At 46.1% G+C, this 25909-nt stretch overlaps 1 protein-coding gene across 2 annotated transcripts in view; it reads right to left on the reverse strand.

Moving 5' to 3' along the window:
- Positions 1-10460: 10460 nt before the first annotated feature.
- Positions 10461-25909, reverse strand: part of LOC119433439 (uncharacterized) — a 102700-nt gene continuing 87251 nt past the window's right edge. For both annotated transcript variants that reach the window (XM_049659212.1, XM_037700645.2), the window contains exons 4-10: positions 20037-20198; positions 19067-19177; positions 17566-17749; positions 16116-16221; positions 14020-14153; positions 13063-13330; positions 10461-11144 (exon numbers count right to left, since the gene is read on the reverse strand). In XM_049659212.1, the coding sequence (XP_049515169.1) occupies positions 11135-11144; positions 13063-13330; positions 14020-14153; positions 16116-16221; positions 17566-17749; positions 19067-19177; positions 20037-20198 (975 nt within the window). In that variant the 3' untranslated portion in view covers positions 10461-11134. The remainder of the gene's footprint in view (positions 11145-13062; positions 13331-14019; positions 14154-16115; positions 16222-17565; positions 17750-19066; positions 19178-20036; positions 20199-25909) is intronic.

Raw genomic sequence — 25909 nt, forward strand, 5'->3', positions numbered from 1 at the left:
GACGATTATTTCAACTTCGCAGGCTTACTGAAAGAGAATTCCTCTCCGAACAGTGCTAATTTGCTATCTAACTTGCGAACAGTACCAACGGTACAAGCTACAAAATGTTGAAGCGTGCGGCCTGTGGCAGTTTCGCAGTTCTTATGACTGAAAATCGTAAAATTGTGGTGCAAAAAAAAATTTTTTTTTTTTGCCCAACAGGTAGCGCTACAATCAACAAACTCCGTAGTACTTGCCCGCCGTTCAGTGTTGAAACATGTGGCCTGGGAAATTTCCAAACTCGCATTATTAAACGCTACGATTCAGTTGCAAGAAATATATATAAATAACTAGTTTATTTGATGACCAACAGGTAGCACTACAGTCGGCAAACTGAAAGGGGTTAGGTGACTAGTATATGTCACTGCCCAGTTTCAAAGGGCATGCCTATAAATCATCACCACCTGTGGTATTGATCTACAACCGTGGTCAATGTTACTACGTGACCTATGGGAGTTTCACAACTTGCATGGCTGTAAATACGTACAGCCACCCAAATCTTTAACTAGTGTGCGCGAGCGGCGACTTGCTAAATGTCTATGCTATCCTCACGAGATTTCTGAGGATTAGTTAACCTCAACCGCTTCGCAAGTTCGTTACATTGCAACGCACTGGAAAGCAGAAAAAAAAATGAATTTACAAATGCTAGCTAAAGATTTGGCCAGCTATACCATTGAGTTGTAAGAATATAAAAAATTTATTTGCCAACAGGTAACTCTAAGATCAGCAAACACCGTATTATTGACCCTAATCGTGTTGAATATTACACTACGCGGCCTCTGATCGGCATAATTGGGAAACGCAGGACAGTTGCAAAAAGAAAATACCAATAAGTAGTTTATTTATTCGCCAACAGGTTGCACTACAATCTAAAAACCCCTTATATTTGGCCCAAAAAGGGAGAGCCCCCACTCGTAGGATGGCCATGAACAATATATATATATATATATATATATATATATATATATATATATATATATATATATATATATATATATAAAGAAAAAACTGGGTGGTAATGCAGTTCCTCACAACGTGAAAGCTGGTGAAGTGCGGAGCAGTGATTCGGCCGTGTTTCCCTTCTGTTTTCTTTGCGTTTATGTTGTTTTATCCTGTGTTTATCTGGTGTTTTGCAATCTATCTGTTTTTACACCTGTGCTAAATTAAGGCACAACCGGTGGGAAACCGCCACGCACATGGAGCCAAAGCCTTTGCTGATTATAGTTAGAAGCGATTACTATGCAATTAATCCCAATTAGGCTTAAGCCATCTTAATTATCCATATTTAATTCTAATTAACCTTAATCAATGTAATGTTAATAAATCAACATTAGGCATGATAATTCTTAAATATCTATAATTAACCTTGACTCGGCATAATAACCTTAACCACAATTGTTCATGATTAGGTTAATTAATTTACTCTAAATAATCTTAACTGGCCTAACAATTCTTATTTACCCTCAATTCATCGTCATTCAATTACCCTTAATTGATAATGTGCTGCCTTATTTAATTTAATCTTAACCAATCGAAATTAAGTATAATTATTACCTAGCCTTAATTAATCTTGATTATTCCTAATTAACTACTTACTTAATTAGCCTAATTTACTTGTTGCGGCAACTGTAGTAGCCTGGTTTATTTCTGCACCGACTGCATAGTATGACAGGCTGTATTGTATACTTGCTGCGGCAACTGTAGTTGCATACTTTCTTTCTACATTAACATTATGTTATAGTTATTTGTTGTGGCAACTGTAGTGGCCTGCTTTATTTCTTCACCGACTGTATGGTATACTTATCGCGGGAGCTGTAGTGATCAACTTTCTTTCTGCACCGACTGTATGTTGTGGCCGACTGTATGGCATACTTGTCGCGACAACTGTAGTGGCCTGCTTTCTTTCTGCACGGACTGTATGGTACGGCCGACTGTATGGTATACTTGTTGCGGCAACTGTAGTGACCTCCTTTCTTTCTACACTAACTGTATCAAGTATAAAGAAGAAAGGGCGGAGAGCCTGCACAGTAGCAGCAAACTTCAAAAAGCTGGCGCTACTTCACTTATTTTCCTTCCAAAAGTCACAAAGCCAGCCAAAAAAATTTTCCCACGGTCTGTGTAGTTGGGAAGCCAACTTCCTGGAGAGTCCTGCGTTGCGGTGAAGCCGACGCACGGTTCCCGACGGTAGCAGTGTCGCCGTTGAAGATGGTGACGGCCTTGCTTTTACCTGTGTTTGTTACGCCTGTTAATTCAATGCGCATGATAGTGGAAGGCCGCTGTGACTCCTTGTGTGTGGTATCGACCCGAACGTGTCCCGTAATCGTCAGTTTACAAACAAAAGAGAGAACAAATAAAAAGAAAAAAAATGTGTGACGGCCAATCTGAAGACGATCCGCCGTAAAGCGCAGTGAGTGGTACGGAAAAGGAAATGTAGTAGCAAGAAGCAATTTTTTTCTTTCTTTTTCAATTCAATTTTTATTCAAAAATACATTTGTTAAAGACAGCATTTAAATGTTTATAACCGTTCCCCGTTATCCTCCGCCCTATCTGCGAAATGTAATGCTTACCTCGCACAAAGGAAAGCGGCAACCAGTCATCGTCTTGTGGTAATTAACGCACATTAACCAACTATCTTTCAGACGTCTCCGCGCGATTGCGGTAACTTAATCGAGACGAGCGACCACCCTGAACGGCGGCGCCGGTACGCCGGCGCTCCATGTCGGCTTTCCCACAGCACAAGATGTGACGACAAGTTGGCTTCTCAACAACACAGACCGTGGGAAAATTTTTTTGGCCGGCTTTGAGCGTTTTGGACGATACAGCTGAGGCATGTAGCGGCATAATTTTGAAGTTTCCCGCCCTCACGCTCACGCCGACTCTCGCCTTATTTCCTTTTCCTGCACCTCGCGGCCCTCCTTATCCTCTCTTCTATTGGACGATAGCCTCCACGTGACGCCGCGCGCTTTTTGAAGCTCTTTTGCGCCATTACTGTGACACTGTGAGCACGCGATAATTTTACACGAGATGAGGCCTATTTACACTACATGGTAGGCCTCATTACCCTCAATTCATCGTCATTCAATTGCCCTTAATTGAAAATATTTGCCTTATTTAATTTAATGTTAACCAATCTAAATTATGTATAAATAATATTATCTAACCTTAATTATTATTCATCGTCATCATCATCATCAGCCTATACCTATATATGTCCACTGCAGGACGGAGGCCTCTCCCTGTGATCTCCAATTACCCCTTTCTTGCGCTAGCTGATTCCAATTAACTTGCGCCTGCAAATTTCCTAACTTCATCACCCCACCTAGTTTTCTGCCATCCTCGACTGCGCTTCTCTTGATATCCATTCTGCCACTCTAATGGTCCACCGGTTATCCATCCTACGCATTACATGGCCTGCCCAGCTCCATTAGTCCTAATTAACTACTTGCTTAATTACCCTAAATTACTTGTTGCGGCAACTGTAGTAGCCTGGTTTATTTCTGCACCGACTGCATACTATGACAGGCTGTATTGTATACTTGCTGCGGCAACTGTCGTTGCATACTTTCTTTCTACATTAACGTTATGATATAGTTATTTGTTGTGGCAACTGTAGTGGCCTGCTTTATTTCTTCACCGACTGTATGGTATACTTATCGCGGCAGCTGTAGTGATCAACTTTCTTTCTGCACCGACTGTATGTTGTGGCCGACTGTATGGCATACTTGTCGCGACAACTGTAGTGGCCTGCTTTCTTTCTGCACGGACTGTATGGTACGGCCGACTGTATGGTATACTTGTTGCGGCAACTGTAGTGACCTACTTTCTTTCTGCACTAACTGTATCAAGTATAAAGAAGAAAGGGCGGAGAGCCTGCACGTTGGCAGCAAACTTCAAAAAGCTGGCGCTACTTCACTTATTTTCCTTCCAAATGTCACAAAGCCAGCCGAAAAAATTTTCCCACGGTCTGTGTAGTTGGGAAGCCAACTTCCTGGAGAGTCCTGCGTTGCGGTGAAGCCGACGCACGGTTCCTGACGGTAGCAGTGTCACCGTTGAAGATGTTGACGGCCTTGCTTTTACCTGTGTTTGTTACGCCTGTTAATTCAAGCGCATGATAGTGGAAGGCCGCTGTGACTCCTTGTGTGTGGTATCGACCCGAACGTGTCCCGTAATCGTCAGTTTACAAACAAAAGAGAGAACAAATAAAAAAGAAGAAAAATGTGTGACGGCCAATATGAAGACGATCCGCCGTAAAGCGCAGTGAGTGGTACGGAAAAGGAAATGTAGTAGCAAGAAGCAATTTTTTTCTTTCTTTTTCAATTCAATTTTTATTCAAAAATACATTTGTTAAAGACAGCATTAAAATGTTTATAACAGTTCCCCGTTATCCAATGCCCTATCTGCGAAATGTAATGCTTACCTCGCACAAAGGAAAGCGGCAACCAGTCATCGTCTTGTGGTAATTAACGCACATTAACCAACTATCTTTCAGACGTCTCCGCGCGATTGCGGTCACTTAATCGAGACGAGCGACCACCCTGAACGGCGGCGCCGGTACGCCGGCGCTCCATGTCGGCTTTCCCACAACACAAGATGTGACGACAAGTTGGCTTCCCAACAACACAGACCGTGGGAAAATTTTTTCGGCCGACTTTGAGCATTTTGGACGATACAGATGAGGCAAGTAGCGGCATAATTTTGAAGTTTCCCGCGCTCAAGCCGACTCTCGCCTTATTTCCTTTTCCTGCACCTCGCGGCCCTCCCTATCCTCTCTTCTATTGGACAACAGCCTCCACGTGACGCCGCGCGCTTTTTGAAGCTCTTTTGCGCCGTTACTGTGACGGTATAATATGCACTGTGAGCACGCAATAATTTTACACGAGATGGCGCCTATTTAAACTACATGTCTGAAAATGATGTGATATTTGTTTATTGCCATAGCAATTACACTGGCGCTGGAGGCGCATTCACGCCATCGGCGCCGCCACCGCAGTCGTGCGGTCTCGCTGACGGCTCCCGCGCGGCGAGTGATGAGAAGCTTGCGTGATGCTATTACAGGCCCTATGCTGCGTGCCAAAGCTTTCAAGGGTGCCTCAAAATTTCATGCGAAAGCATTGTATGTCTCACGAGACAGAAAAGCCGGCGTTGTAGGCAACGAGTGATATCGAAGATGATTATTACCGCATTATGTGACGCCATCAGTGTCTTGTATGACGTCAGTAGTAATTCAGAAGATAGTATAACGTTAATTAGGAGTAGTTATGAGTAGTCAATGTGAATTAGGGGCGCAATAAAGTGAATTACAAAGAATTAAAGTTACAAGTTAGAGTAAGGCGAGGAGTAAAGTGAATTAAGGTGAAGTAAAGTGGATGAATGTGAATTAAAGAGGATTAAGGTGGATTAGAGTGGAGTTAGGTGAAATAAGGTTGGTACAATTTAGAGCAAAGTGGATGAAAGTGAATTGAGGTTAATACAAATTAGAGCAAGGTGTATTCAGGTTGATTAGAGTGCATTAAAGTGGAATAAGATTGGTACAAATGGGAGCAAGGTGGATTAACGTAGAGTTGTGAAGGACACGTGACAATGTATGACGTCCCGTATCATGGTAACGTGGTGAATGGAAGTGAAACTGATTTCAAGATGCTAATGTATGACGTCGTGGCACGTCACAAATCAGAATGCTTTCGCATTCAAATCACGTAGGGACACTTCAATGACTGCCAATTTTTTTCGTGCTTCAACTATTCATGCCGACACAAATTGGCCCTTTAAAATTCACTGAATAAGCTTGACGTCGTTACCCGATTGAAAGCAACAGCAATAATAATACAGACCCAGGAGTCGTATTCACGGAGTCGTTGCTGCCACCGGCGTTGTAGTGTTGTCCCATGCATGCGCGGAAGAGGAATAAACTTTTATTTGAACCCATGAAATTTGCATAGTGGGCGGTGTCCTCAGTCCAGGACCTTGGTGGATCTTGATGCCGTCGTCGTCCGGTCTACCAGCCAGAGTTGGTCCTCAAGGCGAAAGCCCTCTTCCACTGCTCGTAACCCACGATACACGGAAGCAGCTATTTGATGTCTAAAAGATGTCTTGAACGGCTAATTCAAAAGTTAAAAAATTATGGGGTTTTACGTGCCAAAACCACAATCTGATTATGAGGCACGCCGTAGTGGACTCCGGAAATTTGGACCACCTGGGGTTCTTTAACATGCTCCTAAATCGCATTTGCCCCCATTTCGCATTTTGCCCCCATCGAAATGCGGCTAATTCAAAAGTCTAGTAGCTGTCTTGACCAAGACATTTTGAGCTCGGAACAGACGCTGAATCGACGCAGCTTCCACGTGCGACGGTTTCGCGCTTGCCGAGACGCAGAAGGGGAAAACCGCAAAATAAGAAATCTTTTGCACTCAGTGGTGTGTTCTGTATTATTTAACTGTTTCTAATAAGGTGTTTATGTTTTCTCTTCTCCAGCCTATACTAACGTGGATTTAAACACGGGACTCTTTTCAGAAGCGCTCTCACTTGTGAGCGCTTTGTCTCCGTAGCTTTCCATTTATTGCCACAGAAAGTTGTCCGCGAGTATAGTATATTTTAGGCGCTTAGGCTATGTTTAGAAAAATTCTATTTGCAGTCTTGTCGTAGACAAAGACGTCTATAGTCGTTTGTAGCCGTTTCAAGACGTTTTTAAGAGGTTTTGTGTTTCGTGGAAAGAGTGATTAGGAAGTGCGTCATAGGATGGGATTACGCTGACAGGCCTATACCACGTGATAGAGCGTGGCGGGCGCTCCCCACAAAGGGGGTTGCGTGCTGAGGATCACATTGTCTCCTGATACGAGCAGTGTCACTGCTGTTTCACTGCAAAAGAGGAAGAAGCGAAGTGGAGCGTTGTGCTCTGTCAGTTCGGTGCAGGGGCAAGTGCTGCGTTATACCTTCTGCTTGCAGGGTTGAGCGCACGCACAGTTTTAAGCACACTAGCATTCCTGCTGAACTGGTGTTGCATGCTCTGGTCTGAGCAGTAAATGGCAAGCTAGCGTTGTGTAATATTTTACCGCATTTCGCCCCCATCTAAATGCAGTCGCCGTGGCGGCGATTTGATCCCGCGACCTCGTGTTTAGCAGCCCAACACCATAGCCACTAAGCAACCACGGCGGGTGGAAAAACTTGATATATCAATTTATATGTTACGCTAATTTGTTACATTGTTTACAAGGGTTTTGCAAAAGTCATACTCGAATATTAGTGGTCTATTTGAGAGCCGTGTATAATGCGTAAATTTTGTCCGCTTTCGATGTACTATTAAATTAAATTTACAGAATTGTGGTATCATTTTTCATTGCCGAGTTACAGAGTTGTAAACTTGATAGTTTCGTTTTCTGAATATTTGCGATTTTCAATAATATTTATTAAAAACTGATAGCCTAAATAAAAAAATCGCTACCAACACTTACTAGATTTGAATTTTTTTTAATTCAACGAACCCCATCAAATTTGATGCAGTGGTTGCCAAAAGAAAAAGCGATTTCTCATTTCCCCTTTACTTAGATTCCTATCTAAGTAAGTTATATCTATCTAGCAACCGAGTGAAAGCTTCGTCTTAATGCAAGAACGACCGTGTACTGTGCTATCGGTGCACGTTGAAGGACCACAGGTGGTCAAAATTAACCCGAAGTCCCCCCCTACGGCGTGCCTCATAATCAGATCGTAGTTTTGGCACGTAAAACTCCAGAATTTAAACTTTTGTTTGCTATCGGTGTAAGTGCTTCACCTGTCATTTGTTTTTCTCTTTTTTTTAAGCCTATTCACTCACTATCTCTTTTCTTGTCACCGCTGGACAGAAACGGCAAAAAGTTGATAGCACAGTGCCACGAATGAAGCTAACAGATATCCAATATAAGATTGCAAGCTTCAATGAAGTCCGACATCAGTATCGAACGCTCATAAGAACTACAAATTACTGATAGGGCGGACGTGTCGATGAAGTACACAGTGTAGCGTACGATAGGCGATAACGATAGCAGAAACGAAGAGAGCATGATTCAAGAAAAAAGGAAGGGTCACGAGACCTATGTTGCTGAGGTTACGCAGGCTAGGAAACGGCTGCGCATACGCAGTGCCTTGTAACAGAGGCCGTCGCCGCCTTTCTGGGGACGACGTGGCTGCAACTGTGGTAAGTGGAACCGAATTTTGTTTGCACTAACAAGCTGAAAGTCGTGTTCGTGAGCATGGTTACGTTACTTCGGTTATCAGAAAATTATGTATACATTGGTGTAAAGGAGGGAGGCAATGTAATTTCGCTAGGAAAAGCTGAAAAACGCTTTCGCGGTTGATTTTTATAACTCTAATGATTCACTTGCCATCAAACACGCACAGACTCTTTTCTAGCCGATGACATCGCCTCGTTAGCGCGCAATAATAGCCCAGGTGTGTTCCTTGTAAGTCGCAGGATTTTAAGGCGACACAGTCTTTCCAGCTTGAAATGTTTGCATCTAAAGCGTGTAAACTGGCGGATATTAGGAATATGAGCTCGTTGAGGCTGTTTAGTTGGTTTAGTTTGGTTAGAAAAAAGAAAAAAGAAAGAGTAGCTGAAACAATATGCAGCCGTGGTCATATTTAACGCGAACACGCTTGAGCGCATTTCCTGCCTCTCCGGTGAACTGTGCTCGACATTTGTGGTTGGGCTGCCTTGAATGTGCTAAAGCTTAATCCGTGTTCCTTCCAAAGCATTCAGTTTTCGTCTCATCGGTCGAATTAATTCTGCCGGCGGCTGTACGTGTTACGGCAATTTGACATGTGGCGTCAATGCCACAGCAGTGACCAGCCCCGACACCGGAAATTTTACGCTGATTTCTGGCTCGCCAATTGTGACGGCATGCCTTCACGTAACCCAAGAAATTTATTACGCGATTTATTCAACTTCAATTTCATCTTGCGTCAGCTATGAGCGCGCAAAGAGAAATGCGGTTAACCTGAATTTTGAGCTATGAAAATTTCAGAACTTTCTTATCGGAGCTGCACGATATACTATGGTGGCCGGGATGTTTATCTGCGATGAGTTAAACAAGGCACGAAGATGGTGTTCATTTGCTTATATTGGTCGGCTGTGGTATTAATTCATGCAATCTTGTTCGCGCCTGGCGCAGCTATCAGTATTGCCACTTTATTGAGCATTCTTTCGCTTTCGACCGGTGGCGGCTTCCATACCGATATGCCCCTCTCATTAGATTATCACTCTATAGTAGGATACAGCTTTAAAAAAAAATTGCCCGCCAATCCACCCTGTGAAGGTGGTTGGAAAGCGAAGCTTTTTACGCCACCCTCACGGTGACTGCGGCGCACTTGATATTTCACACACTACAACGTAACTTTAACCACGGCCTTTATTATTATTTACTTCACAACAATGTTCACTACTGCTTTATGATCGGTGTGATATACACTACTAGACTACCCCATAGTGGGGTAGTCTAGAAAATGAACCGAAGCAGTTACTAGGCTGGAAGGGTTTCGAATGACGTCAACCCTCTTTCAAGCAGCTGCATAAGCTTTGCAACAGCTGCAATCTAATCTTACGGACCGCGCCGAGCCTGTTTCCGTTGTTTGCCCGCAGCCCTTATCATCCATCATGTTGGCTCATCACTTTGAAGCTTGTTTTTGTGGTTTTTCTTGCGAAAACGAGTGCTTAGTTGTACGCTGAATGCCTGAATTCAAGTAAGCTATACTGCTATACCTGCAATTGTTAGCGGTTCGTCGGGATCGTTTTTTGATTACAACGACGGACACGACAGAACCCTTGGCTGGTAGAGGTACAAAGCTTCGCTTTAAAATACAGCAGTTGGCAACAAAGGAACACGGACCGCGCGGGGATGTGTTATTCCGCCAGCCAATCACGGAAGCAAACAAAATCATCGTCATGTGACTTTTTCTAAACGGCGTCGTAATTGATATGCCTGTACTTGTCGTACTTGCACGTTTCACTATAATAGACGAGAGAAAACGTATAAAATTGCATGCTTATAATTTCATTTTTGTCGTTACCGCCTTATTTAGGTAACGGGGAAAGTTTGAAGTACGAACTATTTGCAGCCTCGCGGAGGAACAGTGGCTGGTGGTTATGAGGGCGTGCTGCATTCGGAACTTTGTGAACGTTGTCGCCAATTCGACAGCGAGACAGACTTAAGATTGCACGTGCTATCACGGTCAGAGCAAGCTGCAACGCGCGAGCCGTGGCCGGAGGGATCACCGGGTATACTAGCGCTTGTGACGTCAATGCTTTCCACCGTCCGTTTTATTTGCGGAGAAGTACGGTGGCTCGCCGATCGGCTATCACTCCACCGCAAATAAAAGGCCGAGAAAAAGAAAGCGAGAGCTCATGTTACAAAGCGCGCGTCGCTGGGGTTCACAAGGACCCCGAGCCTGCGACGACCTATGCCATGCAGATAGAGTACATACTTTAGTGAAATCTTCGCCACAAGAAGTGTGACCTCTACTACGTGGCTACATTCATATCATCATCAATTTTATTGAGAGGGATGTGTTGACCAGCCTTCCTTGATGGCCATTGACGTGAGAGGCTTGTATCGGTAGCTTGAGACGGCTTCGTCGCTGATCTGTGTTGCAGCATGCTAGCGAAGGACACTTCGTTTCTAACCTCCAGGGTAGCTGTTTCAGTCATGCTATCGCTGAGTAGAGAACATGTTGAGCCGAGGTATACAAAAAAAAATTAACGCTATCGATGCCTCCTCACTGCACACGCGGTCTCTTATAACTACAAGAACAATAACAACGACACGGAGCTGATCTGGTGAAGCTCAGAGTCCTCTCAAGCGACCACAGAGTTCACGGCTTCGGGTTGCAGTGCGAGGACTGACAAGTTCCATCAGAGCTGTTCACCAGAGCACATCACAAAAGGCAGTTCCGCCATAGCAGTTCACCGGGTTAATCAGAGTCGCCGTAGTGACGTCAGCATTTTCATGCGCGTTCGCCCCTTTGCGTTGGCATGGCCGAACGGCGTAGAGTTGACATCCTTGGACGGAGTGCGGAACAAGTTTTTCCGCGGAGATTTTGCACGTTGCGCCGTGTGGCACTTTGGCTGTTTTCAAGACACCCTGCAAACACGGAGAACAGAAAAGAAAGAGCCAGCTGAGCATACACATTGTGACAATGGCGAAGAGTGCGTCAAAGACACATTTATAGGCTATCTGCAAAAGTCACCCTCCCCCTTCCCTTCCCCCTGTAGGTGTTCGCCTTGTGAACGCAAGGGTTTGATTTCCGGCCCCAGCGGTCGTGCGCACGTTGACATCAATCTAAAGAAAGTAACCCGCAACCAAAAAAAAAAAAAAAGAAAAGGAAAAGGTGAACGTATAAGGGTTTCACTGAATTTAAATAACTGCATTGTGTTCCGAGTATCGAAACAGGCATTTCCATCTTTTCAGACAACGCTCTACCTATTGAGCTAGCTAAACAGGAAACAAGCAGATGATTCGACTATAGGGCGACTTTATTGAAACTCCATACATTACTCTAGCGACAACACCGAATGTTGCCTTACGTTTTCGTTTTGTCAGCAGCGATAGCCTTTTACGACGATTCACGCGTTCTTTGGCGCTTTTGGCGACGTTAATTCAACTGGCACCTCTCTAGAGGGTTTTACAGCGGTAATCAGAGTAACTGGCCGTATCTGCAGAATACGATGTCGGATAAATTTTGGAAGCCATTCGGATTATGGCACGATCTGTTAAGGTGCAAAATTTGTGCTGCCCGTCATCAAAAACTGAGCAAATATTGGCGCAGCCAGCTGTGGCAAAGCCATGAAAATCGAAGACGGGCCGCACTGCTTCACCGTGGGCCTCGGGGGCGTGTGTATGCGCTTACGAGTCCACCCGTTACGAGACCAGTGCCCCGTTGCAATTCGGGGGCCACGGTCGGCCTCTACTGCTGGTTGTAACCGCTACGCTACACGTCCGACAGGTGAACATTACAATGCTCAAGCCACACCAAGCTGTCGTCGACGCGATAGTGGTAGTGGCGTTAGGAAATTAAGTATTCCGAGGTACGCCAAGGTACGATTGCAAAAACGCGAGAAGCGGCTCTTCGATGTCAATACTATAAGAAAATTGCTAAATGTTTGCCCAGAAAGTAACAAGAGGTGGGAGGAAGATTTCTAGTGTTTGGGAACAGTCACATCTTAGGAAGAGCGCGAGAAAACGGTTCATGCAAAGAGACAGAGCACGGCCCATTTTATCGCGCTCAAAATTTCAGCAGCAGACCAGCGAAGAAGACGCGTACGCGATATAAGAAGTGGACAGGGTGTGGCGCTAGACTTACAACTACGTTTATTCTTGAAGAAAGTCCCGCACAGAAAGGCTTCAAAATGAAAAGAAATACATTGTCTGATAATCAGATACTGTTGTTGTTCTTTTCTGTCTCAAATGGTGTTGCGGACGAGCTAAGTTATTTTGTGGAATTTTCGTCAATATAATCATATAGTTGTAAGTCCAGCTCTCATCCTGCTCACTTCCTCCCTAGAGCATGCGTGTTTTTCTTTCTTTTTCTCGCTCATTTCCTGTTCACTTTCAAATACGTACCGACTCGCCCAGCAAGAAACTCGGCTGTTCAAGAAATCAACCAGCACCAACTCACTCAGCTCACACTTATACTGGGAACAAGGCAGATCAGTTCTGCGGAACTCCGAAAGGGTAAGGAAAGTACATGATAAAGAAAAATTATCATCCACCCGAAATGTCGCACGAAGCTGCAAAGGAAACCCATGTGGGTTTCTCAGAATGAAAGCTTCGCATTTGATGAAAAATTCGTCCTGGTACGGGGATTCGAACCCGGGACCGACCGACCTGGAAAGGCGTTGGTCCCGCCTTCGAATCCCCGACCAGGACGAATGTTTTTTTCTAAACTGCGAAGCTTTAATTCTTTGACATGAAATTTGTAATGCCTTGACAATTTGTGCCCTTTCATCATACTGGGGGAGCAATCATCCTTGTCCGACGCACACACAGCATCAAGACGCACCCTCCGAAGTGTGGCAAGTCGTCGAGGAGCAGGCACGACGAGTAGAAGCTGGCGTCGAACGGAGGCAGCGGTTGCTGGTCGAGGGGCAGCGGCGGCGCCTCGTCGGCCGAGTCCTCTCGCGAGCTGAGAGAGTCTCCCAGGTGGCCCAGCGCGCGCAGGTCGCACATGTTGAGCGTGGCCAGGGGCTCCTGGATGTCGTCGTCGGGCTGGTCCATCGAGCATGTCCGCTGCTGCAGAGGCACGGGAACCTCCAACGAGCACTGCTGGCCTGCGAGTGGCGGAGCGTCCCCGCTATCATGTAGGACTCCTCGATGCGCGATATAGTGTGTAGGAAAAGCTGAACTGAGAATATGCGGAATTAACTCAATTGGGCGGGCGTTTCCTCGCTCCACATGTAAGCTGCCCTTATATAGCCAAGTTGCCGGAAATGAAGCCACTAATACGCTGTACCGATGCCTTATTCGCAATTCTAGCTCAAGGTCCACCATCTTGATTTGGCCATACGATATGTAGCATGTAGGCACTTATGAAGCACAACTGTGGAACTTTGGACACCCCCCTTTCGTGGTCTTCTCAGAGGGCCCTGAACGACACTGACTGAACGTGGTGTTCCGAGGCTGTCGGTTCAAGGAAATCGGCCCGAGAGAATCACCCCGAATCGCCATGGTGGCCCGGTTGCAAAGGCGTTCTGCTGAGAACGACGGTCTCAGCTTTGATTCCTAGACGCATCGGCCGCGTTTCAAGAAGCGTCAAGCGAAAAGGAAGAAAAAAGGTTGTCGCAGTTTCACCTGAAAGGCGAAGCATCAATTGCGATAGCAAATTTGAAGAGAGCTATACGGAGTAATGATAGTAATGATGGTGGTAATCTCAGTTGCCTAGCCAGTAACGAGTTGTCCTTCGGCATGATTGCAGTGTTGAGACAGGAGGCAGCTAGGAAGTGCCAAAACGTGAGCTCACCCCCTATGGACGTGAAGTGAACGTCCGAGCGCGGCACTTCGAGCAGGACGCTGGTTGTGGGGCTGCGGGGAAGGCAGGTCTCCGTGAATGAACTCGTCCGGAACAGTGGAATCGGGTAACCTTGAGGGTGGAGCCTGCGCCAAGGTAGATTCGACTATTAGAACTCTTAACAGAGGTTTCTTACGTAAAAAAAAAAAAAAAAAAAAAAAAAAAAAACTGCGCCTGTATTCACCCTACACGTATTGTAAACTGGCTTACACCCTTAAGAGTGTTTCCTGTCTCTAACTCACTCTTACGTGATAGGGTGTGCGTAATAGAACAATTTCTACCCGTAAATGTGTTTTCTGTTTCTGACTCACATCCTTACACCCTTACGAGTGAAAGGGTGAGTTATATAGAATGATTTGTACCCGCAAGGGTGTTTTCTGTATAACCGACACATTTACACCCTTACGGGTGAAAAGTTGTGAGTTGTAGCACGATTTGTACCCGTAAGGGTGTCTTCTGTCTTTAACTAACACTCTTACGGGTGAAAGGGTGCGAGCTATAGCACGATTTGTACTTTAAGGGTGTTTTCTGTCTCTAACTCACTTCCTTACACTCTTACGAGTGAAAGGGTGTGAGTTATAGGCCGGTTTACACCACTTAGCAGACTTAAGTGTGTAAACCGGTTTACAGTGCACTCGTGTACGACTTACATTGGTCGAGCCACTGTACGCTATCTGCACTGTGCTAATACAGCCATATGCAACACTGAGCAACCATATAGTATACGAGTACAGCATCGGACGCTGCACGTTCACAGTAATGCAAAGAATGACACTCCCATGCCACGATACACTTTCACAACGCGAGGTGTTGATGGGAGCCCGATCGGGCGCCCCGCTTTCATCCTCATCCGCAGCTGCTCCCGCGCGCTCTGCACGCGTGAAGACTAGAATTACTGTATATGCTACCAAAGGTAGCATATACAGTAACTCTAGCGAAGACTTTAGCAAAGACAGAGCAAGACCCAGATACCTAACGCCCCCTGAAGAAGACGACGCGAAACCGCCACCCTTAGCTGCAAATGTCAAGAGCACCTCCTCAGTGTACGTGGGCCAGTCCCGGAGTCGGTGCAATACCATGCCGATTTTCGTTGCATTCTTGCACACAACGCTGTTGAAATATCCTGCGCTCTTCCTAGTCAGTCTTCTTTCGCTTGTCCTGTCATTTACGTGCGCAGTTTTTAAAACTACAACTGTATCGAACTTGCCCCGGTTATCCATACCTTTGATAAGATTTTTGTTGCTCGACAGCCGATCAGAGGACGTTATATTGGGCCCTTGGAGTAACTGTAAATCTAGTTGTCAGGCCATCCAGACCTTACTTGACTTTTAAAAAATCTACGGGTCTGGACTCTAGGCTTTGAGTAGACTGGCCTGTTGCATGTTTTGCACCTTCCTTCGTCATCAGACCTTACTTGACTTTAAAGAAATGTACGGGTCTGGGCTCTATGCTTTGAGTAGACTGGCCTGTTGCATGTTTTGCATCTTCCTTCGTCGTCAGACCTTACTTGACTTTCAAAAAATGTACGGGTCTGGACTCTAGGCTTTGAGTAGACTGGCCTGTTGCATGTTTTGCATCTTCAGTCCGTCGTCATCGTTCCCCATCATGATCCTCTTTCTCTCTTTCCTTTTCCCCATGGCAGAGTAATTGGTCAGAGGAATCTACCTCAAGCCGACCTCTCTACCATTTCGTATCAAAAAACGTTTCTCTATCTCCTGTTGCTTAATTACGATGCTTAATAATGGTTTATGGGGCTATAGGATGTGCATAAACCGTTTTGTGATGCTTCGGAATATCTTTAGACAGTTTACGATTTCCTGTTGTGGGTGTTTGGTGCTGAAGCAACCTCCGTATCGTAAAGTGCACTGGCCAATCCAGAAGACAGCGCAATTCGCGTTACATACCGACTCAGAACACAATTATCCTAAGAACTTCGCTTATGTTGGCAACGCCAATAATAATTTTAAAAAATGAAACAGGGAGCGTACGAACAGTGCCGTGTGCGGACCACTGATCTCATTTCATGTAGGCCTATACGCGGTACTCACTTGTCCTCCGAGAGTCCCGGACTGCGGGCGTAGCGGCTGTTTGGTGACGAGCGGCAGCGGATGTCGTTGTCGCTGTGGCTCAGTTGGAGCGCCCTCGACGCTGGACCTGCAGCGCGTGCACACGAAAGAAGAGCGCCACCTGTCATGCCACGAGCAAGCAAAAAGACGCGCGTTTTCCCTTTTCAGACTCTTGGTATGTGACAGTAATCAATGATGCCTTTCCGTGGCAGTGCGCTTGCACATATTACACCAAATGCAATAAATACCACATAACAAGGAAGTCGGGATGGCGCGACTATATGGGCAACCCTGTCAAGCGGGCAAGTTAAGTGCACTTACGGGGAGTGCACTTCGGGACCTTGAGTGACACTTTAGGCTACGCGGTGCTAAACGGGAAAACGGAGTGCACTCGCCGTAAAGAAACATGGCGACAGACACGAGTGCGTTTTTTGAATATGTAGATAAAAAAGAAAAAAAACTTCTAAAAAGTGATTGTTTTACGTGGTATTATAAATAAAAACAAACTTAATCTATTTTTTCTCAACAAAAACGTCATTTCTTTTACTATGAGGTGTTGCAAAGTCAATGCCGGCCAAGACGAATACCTAGCCAATCCAGAACAACATGGCGGCGTGCGACGAAGCTGCGTATACGATAATTTTGTTCATTAGTGCGCTGTTTCGCTTCTCGCTAAACAGAAATTATTTTGTGTTTAGCTGTTCAACAACTAAAACGAACTTGGGCAACATGTTCTATGTTTCAAAGCCGGACCCTTACAAGGATGACTATATACACCGTCCACGGATCGCCTACATCTTTCTTACAGGCTCTTCGCATTTCTGAAGTTTTCTTCGCATTCGTGCAAGGGCCGCACCTGTGTAAGGGCCATACCCCCAACTTGGCAGCCCAAAATTTGGAAAAAAGAAATTCTTTCAACGGGGAAGCAATCGCGTTCGGTGCACCGATGCCGCGCGCGCGCATCGGCAAGTTTTCGTGCGCTGCGTACGGCGAGAGATGCGCATTGACGTCTGATGAAATGGTACATCCGGGAATCCAGGGCGCGCACCAGTCGCTGGCTGCGCCGGCACCATTTTGACCGAAATGTTCGGTCTCGTGTAAGGGCCGCTCCTCGTCAAAATTGATAAAGAAAGGTGCGGCCCTTACACGAGCCCACACCGTATTTTGTCCATAAGGAGAATACACACGGCCTACAGAAAAAGTTACCTACTTCTCTGATGTGTACTGTAGTCCATAAACTTGCAAACGTAGATGGGTTGTTTTCATGAAGACTTAGATATCAGCCCACGTTGCCGTGTCCACCGTTGCTATTAGAATATCGTGCTAAATTTCACTTTACAGAGACAGTTGAGTTCAACGCCGTGAATGCTCTCCTATAGCTGTCATTCAGATAAAAACGAACTTCAGCGGCAGGCACTGAGTGGCGCCTCACCTGGTCGGTAGCAGCACTCGTTGACGGAGCTGGCGCCGGGAGAACGGCCGATACCGCTGTCCGCGTGTTCCAGCTTGGGTCGATCGCGTAACGCATACGCCGGCTGAAGGCAGGAATCCAGACAGCTGTCGGCCATGCCGGTGTTGCCGCTGCCCGCGGAGTCAGGGTCGTGCTCGCTGCGTATCTGTGGAACAACGTGTACGTGATTCGATGAGTATTCGTTTATCCACAATGTTGATCCCTTAACGGCGGTAACCGTGAGGTTACCTTTCTAATTCGCTATTCGTCTTACGCCTGCGTGCAACCGCGTACGCAAGCCCGTCAGTCGAAGCTGGTGTCTATCTATCACTTCGGGGTCAGGATAACCGCGCATGCACCCGATGGGAATCGACCCATTGATGGGTTTATTGATTGATGTATTACCTGATCGACTGTCCGAAGAACTGCTCGAATGATTGGTTAACTCTCTGATTGGTTCAGTCTCGGATAAACTGACCGAATAAATTATTGTTCGAATGCCGCTTAACGTGGAAAAGCGTCATTTTGCCTATATGTGACAAGTCTTGATTGGAGGATTTCCGGATTAATTTTGGTCGCTTGGAGTACCTTAACCTGAACCTAAAGCTACGACAGCGCGGTTTTGCACGCCGATCGCATCGTAAGTAATGCAGTCGCTGCGACCGGGAGTTGAACCGGCGACCTCGTTTTCTGCGGCGCAACGCCATAGTCAATACAAACACTGCGGCGAGTGAATACTGCGCAAAGCCTAGACGTTAACGTAACGATTCGTTAATGCTATCACAACATTGTGAGCTCGGCTGCAACGCGACCGGCCACAGGGCACAGCGCTCACGCTTAAGGTCCCTAGATTAAAAAAAAAAAAATCGTGTTTTATTTAGAAGCCTTACTCACGCTGAGAAGTTTGGTGTTTTCATTTCCCTAATCTCCCTCGAGGTTTCATCATTTCTAAATCAAATTCAATCGGTGTAACAAGTCGCGGCTTAACCGTAATTCACGACCACGGTTTAGTCAATTTCCGATTGCACGAAACGTTGTGTCCACACCGCGTTTGGTGTAATTGGAGAGCGACTAAAATTGAAAGCCGCCGTAACAAATACACCATCGACATCACACAGAGAAAAAAGCATTTGTTTCCGAAGCTGCTACAAGGTTTACCATTCTTACTGAGCAAGAAATCGCTAGGCAGCTCGTGGGCAATTCGTAACGCAGCTCATGCGTTTCGAAAACGGCCTTAAAATTTTTCGACAGATGTTTTTTTCTTCTTTACTTTCGTTCAGAACAGCTGGCTAGTATTGTAGCTTTTGCTTGTATCAGGGCTTATAACTCGTCTGCTACGATCCAATGGCCCGCTCATTCCAACATTGTGGGTCGTGTCTGCACGTATTAGCGTCATGCTTAAACACCGATTCTCTCTGTCTTCTTCTTTCGAACTGCTCAGGAATAAAAAAAAATTTTGTGCGTCACTGCGTTGCGTGCTTACTTTTTTTCTCGCTGTATCTTCGTTGGATAGATGGTTTTTATAGTGTTTCCGTAACGAGCTGGGGTCCGTGTACCTCTTGCAGCAGCCAGGAACTTGGCAAGCGTACGGCTTCTGGAGAAACCAGCACAACACAGACAGAAGTTAGGATACTAGAGTTCGACTACAGAACATAGCCCGAGATATGACAACTATCGTCGTAAAGAAACGAAAAAAAAAAAAGGCTCGTCGACTTCTCAGCCGCATTCTTTCCTGTAAATCAAAAAGAATTAGCGCGCCTCTCAGCGCAACAGCTTCTCCTGGTATCGAAGAATACCTTAATCCCACAAACCGAAAGTATAATTTTTCTACACGGAGTTTGACAACTCAAGATTCTCATTTACACGCAGAAGAGTTTACGCAAAGCCCATAGTAGGGTCCCTACCCATAGTAGCGTTTTTGATGAGCTGGATTGAAGTTTCAGTTCTGGATAGCTTAAAAAACACATTACTCATTAAATAATGAACATGCTTATTTATTTGACCGAATTACCACTTTATTTGTTGTACGAATGTGCTCTTTATGGCCAAAAATTAAAGTGAACGAGTTGTTCTAACGTTTCTTGACATCGATTGTTGTTTGGACTCTGTTGAGTTAATTAAATATTAAAGCTAAATTGCGGGGTTTAACGTCCGCTGGCTGCACAATGGGCAATGCGTGACTCTGTAGTGGGCAGCTCCCGGATTATTTTGGGTTATTTAACCTGTTCCCAAAGCGCGGCACACAGGCGTACGTTCTTGCATTCCTATCTCAATCGGAATGCGGCCACCGCAGCCGCGATTCGAACCGGCGACCTCGTGCACTGCGTCAAAACGCCATAGCCCCCAATCCACCGGCGCAGCGTGTGACTTCTAAGGTGACTGTTAACCAAACAGTAAAAGTTAAAGCTTAAGGTTAACGCTATACCAGGCAATAATGTCGAAACACGGCTCACCGTGTCCTGGTGGGTTCGCTGGTGCTTCGCCCGGTCCGAGGAGTTGCTGAACGCCTTGGGGCAGCCCGGGAACTGGCAGGAGTACGGACGCTCGCCCGTGTGCGACCGAAGATGAATCTTGAGGTTCTCCAGTCGGGAGAAGGCCTTCGTGCAGCCGTCGAACTGCGATAGAGTGACATACGCGTTCATATACACACAAAACAGAGGAGCGAGAACTGGCCACTGCTCTCCCGGGCTTCACTGCATCCATACCCAACTACATTTTCAGAAAGCTTTAGTCCTGTGGAGTACGGACACTCTGCACAGAGAGGTATCCAGAGAGGAATGTAGGAAAGGCAGAGATGATAATCAGGACTGAGCACGATGAACTACTCACCACTAGGGCGATGAACGAATATGAAGGGCGATGAACGAATATGGTGGAGGGAGGAGAGGTCAGGCGCGTTGCAGATGCAGATGAACTGGTATACAGAAGACCGCTTAGTCAACGCCTCCTAGATAGCAGGCCTGTGCACTCTGCTTTATGACGTCATGCTAACTGGACCAAGATTTCCATTGCCAAGCCCGGCGTGACGAAAGCGGTGGCGTCAAACTCACCGCGACCTACCCGGGAGCGTCCCCATTAGATTCTATGGCAGTCGGGCAAGGTAGCATGATTTCACGGATCGAAGTGCACCGGCCTTGTGCTATCTAGGAGGCGTTGGCTTAGTCCGGTTGATTTCAGAAACAGCAGCAGCGTTCGTAATCGTGACTCCCTGTTGCTGTGACGTGCGAGGCCTTGGTGCCAACATCTCATTCCCAAGCAAGATACTCACGGCCTTTGTGAATATTTACGAGAACGCGATAAGTAAGCGTTCTCTTCTTGGGCGCGTGGCGGAGTGAAGGTTCTTTGTGTGGTAACACGAGAACTCACGGAGTGAAGTTCTAAGAGCACTGATTAAAACTATCGAAAATGTTAGTTGGACTTTGAAACATGCGGTTAATTTACATAGAAATGGTGTTGTCGGGAGCACCTCTTTTTTTTTTTTTCTCGGAGTACACATATCGGAGGACTTACGCGAATATTCGTAGCGGTCACGGATGCCGATGTTGAAAACACCAGGTATTGTCCACAGTGTGTCATATTCCCACGGTTAACCTCTTCGACTGGGACACTTGCTAGCACTCGTGGCGTCTTACGATCGTTGGTTACTGTACAGTCCGAACAGCCAACTCAACTAGAAACTTATTTGTGCCGGCATCAGTTTGTTTAGGCTAGAGGCTGCGTATCTCGTTACTGTGCGACTTCTGGAACTGTCGACGAAATGCAAGGAACACAGTCCCAATTCGTATGCGTTCCTGTGCATGTTTGCTCATGTAGTTAATCGTTCTTTCATGTGTTCAAAGCCTTGAAGTCGCTGTTAACAAACCTTGAAGTCGCTTATAACAGCTGTTGAAAAAGCATTCGCTAGTCTTTTGGCTAACCCCATGCACAGTTACGGCGAACCAGTGAACAGGTAGTCTTCATTTCAGTTCCTGGAGTACCGCCAATTTTTCCCGAAACTCGAACTGTCTTCAGAAATTTCACATTGATTTGAGCCGTTCTTCTCAGTGGACCGAAGCGAATGAATTGCTATTCAATAACCGATATTGTCGTTAAAGAAAATTTCTCATGAGGTGCCCGTAGTTTTCTGCCTGGACCTAACCATGGTCTGTAATATGTACATAAAAAATCAGCATAACCACAAATGTCTTTTTTTTTTCAACTCTTCTCGACTCTTTCGTGCTCCCATGCGAGTTTCTTTAATCAACTTTCAAGTTTCTTCACACAACCTAAGTGCGAAGTGGCTTTATCAGTCTGCTCACTAATGACGTTCGCGGGTCCCTTAAACATGTGTGCCTCGATTACGATGCTGAAGCGGAAGCAGTTACAGTTATAGCTCTGTTCCCGAGTCGCGCTGAGCACAGGATGCGGAAACGTTTCTACCATCAATCTGGCCGTCAAAACATGCCGCAGCTTGCAGACTGAACTACCCCTTTCAACCACGACCATCGTTGAACCCCGCCTCCCACCGCTCAACTGTCGTCGTCGTCGTCTCCGAAAACGCCATACCTAAACTATTCATACGCCGCTTGTTAGCCACGCCATATGTGTTCCGAACTGCGAGTTCCCAGGCTCTGAGGACGGCGAGTCATCGCCGGGGCGATATAGGAAGCAACCGGCCAAAAGCGGGTGAGCCTACTCTTGCATGCGTGCACATGCAAAACGCATTGCAGTCAGAGAGGAGAGAGAGAGAGAGAACACTGCATGCTCAGGCACGCGAAGCAAGAACGCTGCGGTCTCCAGACTTTCCCACCGTTTCGGTCCGTGAGAGTCCCACCGCAAAAGAAAAAAACACGGAGCCCGAACTAGGATCGTCACCCCCGCCTGTCCTCCCCCTCCGACTACCCCGACATCACCCTGCACTACCCCCATCTCGCCCTGTTTAGGAACCTGCTGCTGCTGCCATGACGCCCCCGCACGTGTAAGGTGATACGACGCGGCTCAGGCCCCCACCGCTACTCTTCGTCGGGTCTGGGTGCTACACGCCGCCTGGTATGCTGGGAAGGGTGACGCGCCGAGCGGACCCGAAAGCCGTGCTTCGTACGCAATCGCTGCACAACAAAAAGAATAATAGACAAAACATAGTGCGAACGGAGGGGAAAGGACTATTTGAAGAGCTACTAAAAAGAAAGAAAAGTATTCGTTGAGCGGTGGTCGTTCCTATAGCTAGGCAGAGTCAGTGGCTCTATTTACACGGCACCACTTTTATGGATCTCTTACACTCTGCCGGTTCTAGAAAAAAATGACGGTGCAAAAGAGATACGGGAAGCTAGAACCACTTCGTATCAGGCGTCGTGCTCAAACCGTGATGAGTGTTTTATGGGCGAGGTTCGGGCTCCCGGCTTCTCGAGGCGTGAATTTCGGGACCATTAAAAACGCGGCACATGTGTGGTGGTTCGACGTGCACGACCCCGAAGACGTTACATCTTCAGTAGCACCGGCATTGCGGCTTCATAGCCTGCGTATGTTGCTGACATTTTTTTTTTCCTTCTTTTTTTTTAATATTTTTTTTTATTGTGCTTGAACGCACGTGACACGCTTCGTTCAATGAACCTAGTGCTCGCTCTGATGAACTCTTGCAAGCCTTTCTTGATACGCCAGGATAGCTACATCTCGCGTTCTTTGTTGTCTCGTATTTTGATACACTGAAGCCAAAATAGTCGTTAAAAGTTAATTAACATCAGTTATTTGCGTTTTATTAGATGATGGTGTCACGCCTGTAACATGTATCAGCGATTCAAACGCGATACCTGGAGCGCATGGCTGTTTGCCCTATTTGCGCCACAGGAGGGCACTGGGGACACCGAGCTGATGCATTGTGGTACACGATGAAAGCGAGAGCTTTTGCCCAGCGCTTGCCCAGCGCTGACCAGTGGCGTCAAAAGCACTGGCTGCCACGTGGTGCGATCATCGCGCTTGAATCGCTGGATGAAATAAATGGGCACACAAGTATCTCTACATGTGGACACCTTTACTGCTCAACCAGGGTCATCACCACACTGCACTGTTTATGTCGAGCCGGTGCCTAAGACGAAAACATATTTTCGGAACTAGCGCAGTAAAGATCCATAGACCACTCAGCACATCCTCCCATGCAGTCGTGCAACTCCCAGAAGCGCTTGGGTTTAAAGTGGAAGGAAACATAAACAGATCAGCCGTAGAGATCAGCAAGAGACGATTAGAGTACTGGTGGAAAAAAAGCAGGAAAAGATGGATACGACCTGATCTCTTAAAATCATAGGCAGCGGTACAAGCTAAATTTTTGAAAAAGGTTACAAAAATGCGAGATAAAGAACATGTGTAGTATACATGCTATTTGTCGCCAAAAGGGGATGCCAATAAATCATCATCATCATCATGATGCATTGTGGTACACGATGAAAGCGAGAGCTTTTGCCCAGCGATTGCTGACCAGTGGCGTGAAAAGCACCGGCTGCCACGCGGTCCGATTATCGCGCTTGAATCGCTGAGCACTGTACACCTTTCCTGCTTAGGTCTACACATTGCAGATGGTCTGTTCTATGTTGAAATTTTATGCGCACACTTTCCCACAACAGTTCTTATTGTTCCAACGCCGTGCGTCTTCCTGTAATACGAATGATACCTCCCAAACATCAAAACTATCCAACGGTGTGTCGAGAGCCGCAGAAGTATAAGGTATCATTTCGACAACAACTATTACACTTTTAATCGCTCCTGTATGGGCTAGCAATTAAAATGTTACGTAGAAAAGGAGAGGAAAATGCTATAGACAGCTGTATTTACAGGCGCACTGACCAGACTGAACAGCCCGCGCAAGGTTATGTAGATGTAGATGTAAGGCCATCGGTGGCGGCGTCTTCACTGCCATGGCATGGTAGGCGTGTTCTTAATCAGCAAGAACCACGCTGCAAGTTTGGGTCAGCTGGAGACAAATACAAGCGTCATCTCCGTCTCATGCGGCATGGCTACCAGGAAAGGCTGAAGCAGTGAAGCAGCCTACATTCAACATTTCCTGCTAGGTTTTCGCCTGCTCTTCACGCAGCAGCTTCTTCACCGGATTTGATCCTTCAGACGTCCAGTCTGTCCGTAGACAATATAGCGTCACCGCATCTCTTGCGTCTCCAGAATTGTGAAACGCGTAAAGCTCTAGAACGGATGTAGAGCTTTGAATTATCCATTGAGCTTTGTCAAGCTTACAGAATGCGGACTCCATGCGAGAACTCCCTACAGAAACGTCAAATGTGAAAACATCAATCATTTCACGTCTAGCATGAAATTACCTATCCAGGAGTCCCAAAAAATATGCCTGATGTAAAACACTGTGAAAAACAACGAAAGAAAGGAATCGTATGTATGGATACATATATACTTGACACCCTAACCAAGTACCCAGCCGTATACCTTTGATCTAGTTTTACTAAAAGACTTAACATATATTACTGATCAATTTTGCAGTATAGTTTGAATCATATGCGTTTCAAGATACCTGTTTGATATATTTTCATTAATTCTCTCGCTTCTGATGTACTATCTTTTCGTGCAAAATTGCTCGCAGAGCGCATGAAGAGGTTACTCAGACATAGCACACAGGTTTCTGGCAGCGGAGTTCCACTTATAGAGGCCGTGAAAAGCAAAAAGCCGCTGCTATTCTTAAAAAAAAAAAGCCATACTGGCGCTTGGACAGAAGCGTAACCTGGAATTACTTTGTGTATATGGAAGGGTAAGATGTAGATCACGTGGTCGAAACAACGTCCTCGCGAACTATGCCACTGCACAAGATCTGTATGAGGTCACTGGACAAACGGCATTACGTAACGCTTAAAACCAATAGCATGGAAGATTCACGAAGATGTTAGCGCGCAACAGGGATGCGTGATGCCGGTCGCCCTCCAGTCTCAAGGACGAAAGAGATGGCTGCGGAGATACCGGTCGAACACAAGGAAGTCTCGCAAGCGATAGTTTCGTCGATTCAGCCGCTGCCTCCTGCACTGCACGGCATATAGCTCCAGCAGGTGTCCATTGCTTGTTTCCCCCACTGAATACAGTATTAGCGGGATCCACATGGTGAACATGTATATTTACGAGAAGGTCGCCAGGGACCTTATTGTAGCGTGATGCTTCGAAGGAAGTCTAGTACGGTTATCACTGGAAGGAACTTCGCTCACCATAGAGTAAAATTCCCTAGACAAATACGAAGTCATTCAAGCGCAAAAGTTCCTTTATGAGGAACACAACTGCGATATCGTTAGTTTCTTGAACCTTCATTAATATATCATAGGCTCACCACGTCATATTATTCACATATGTA

Source organism: Dermacentor silvarum, chromosome 11, assembly GCF_013339745.2.
Source record: "Dermacentor silvarum isolate Dsil-2018 chromosome 11, BIME_Dsil_1.4, whole genome shotgun sequence".
Lineage (NCBI taxonomy): Eukaryota > Metazoa > Arthropoda > Arachnida > Ixodida > Ixodidae > Dermacentor > Dermacentor silvarum.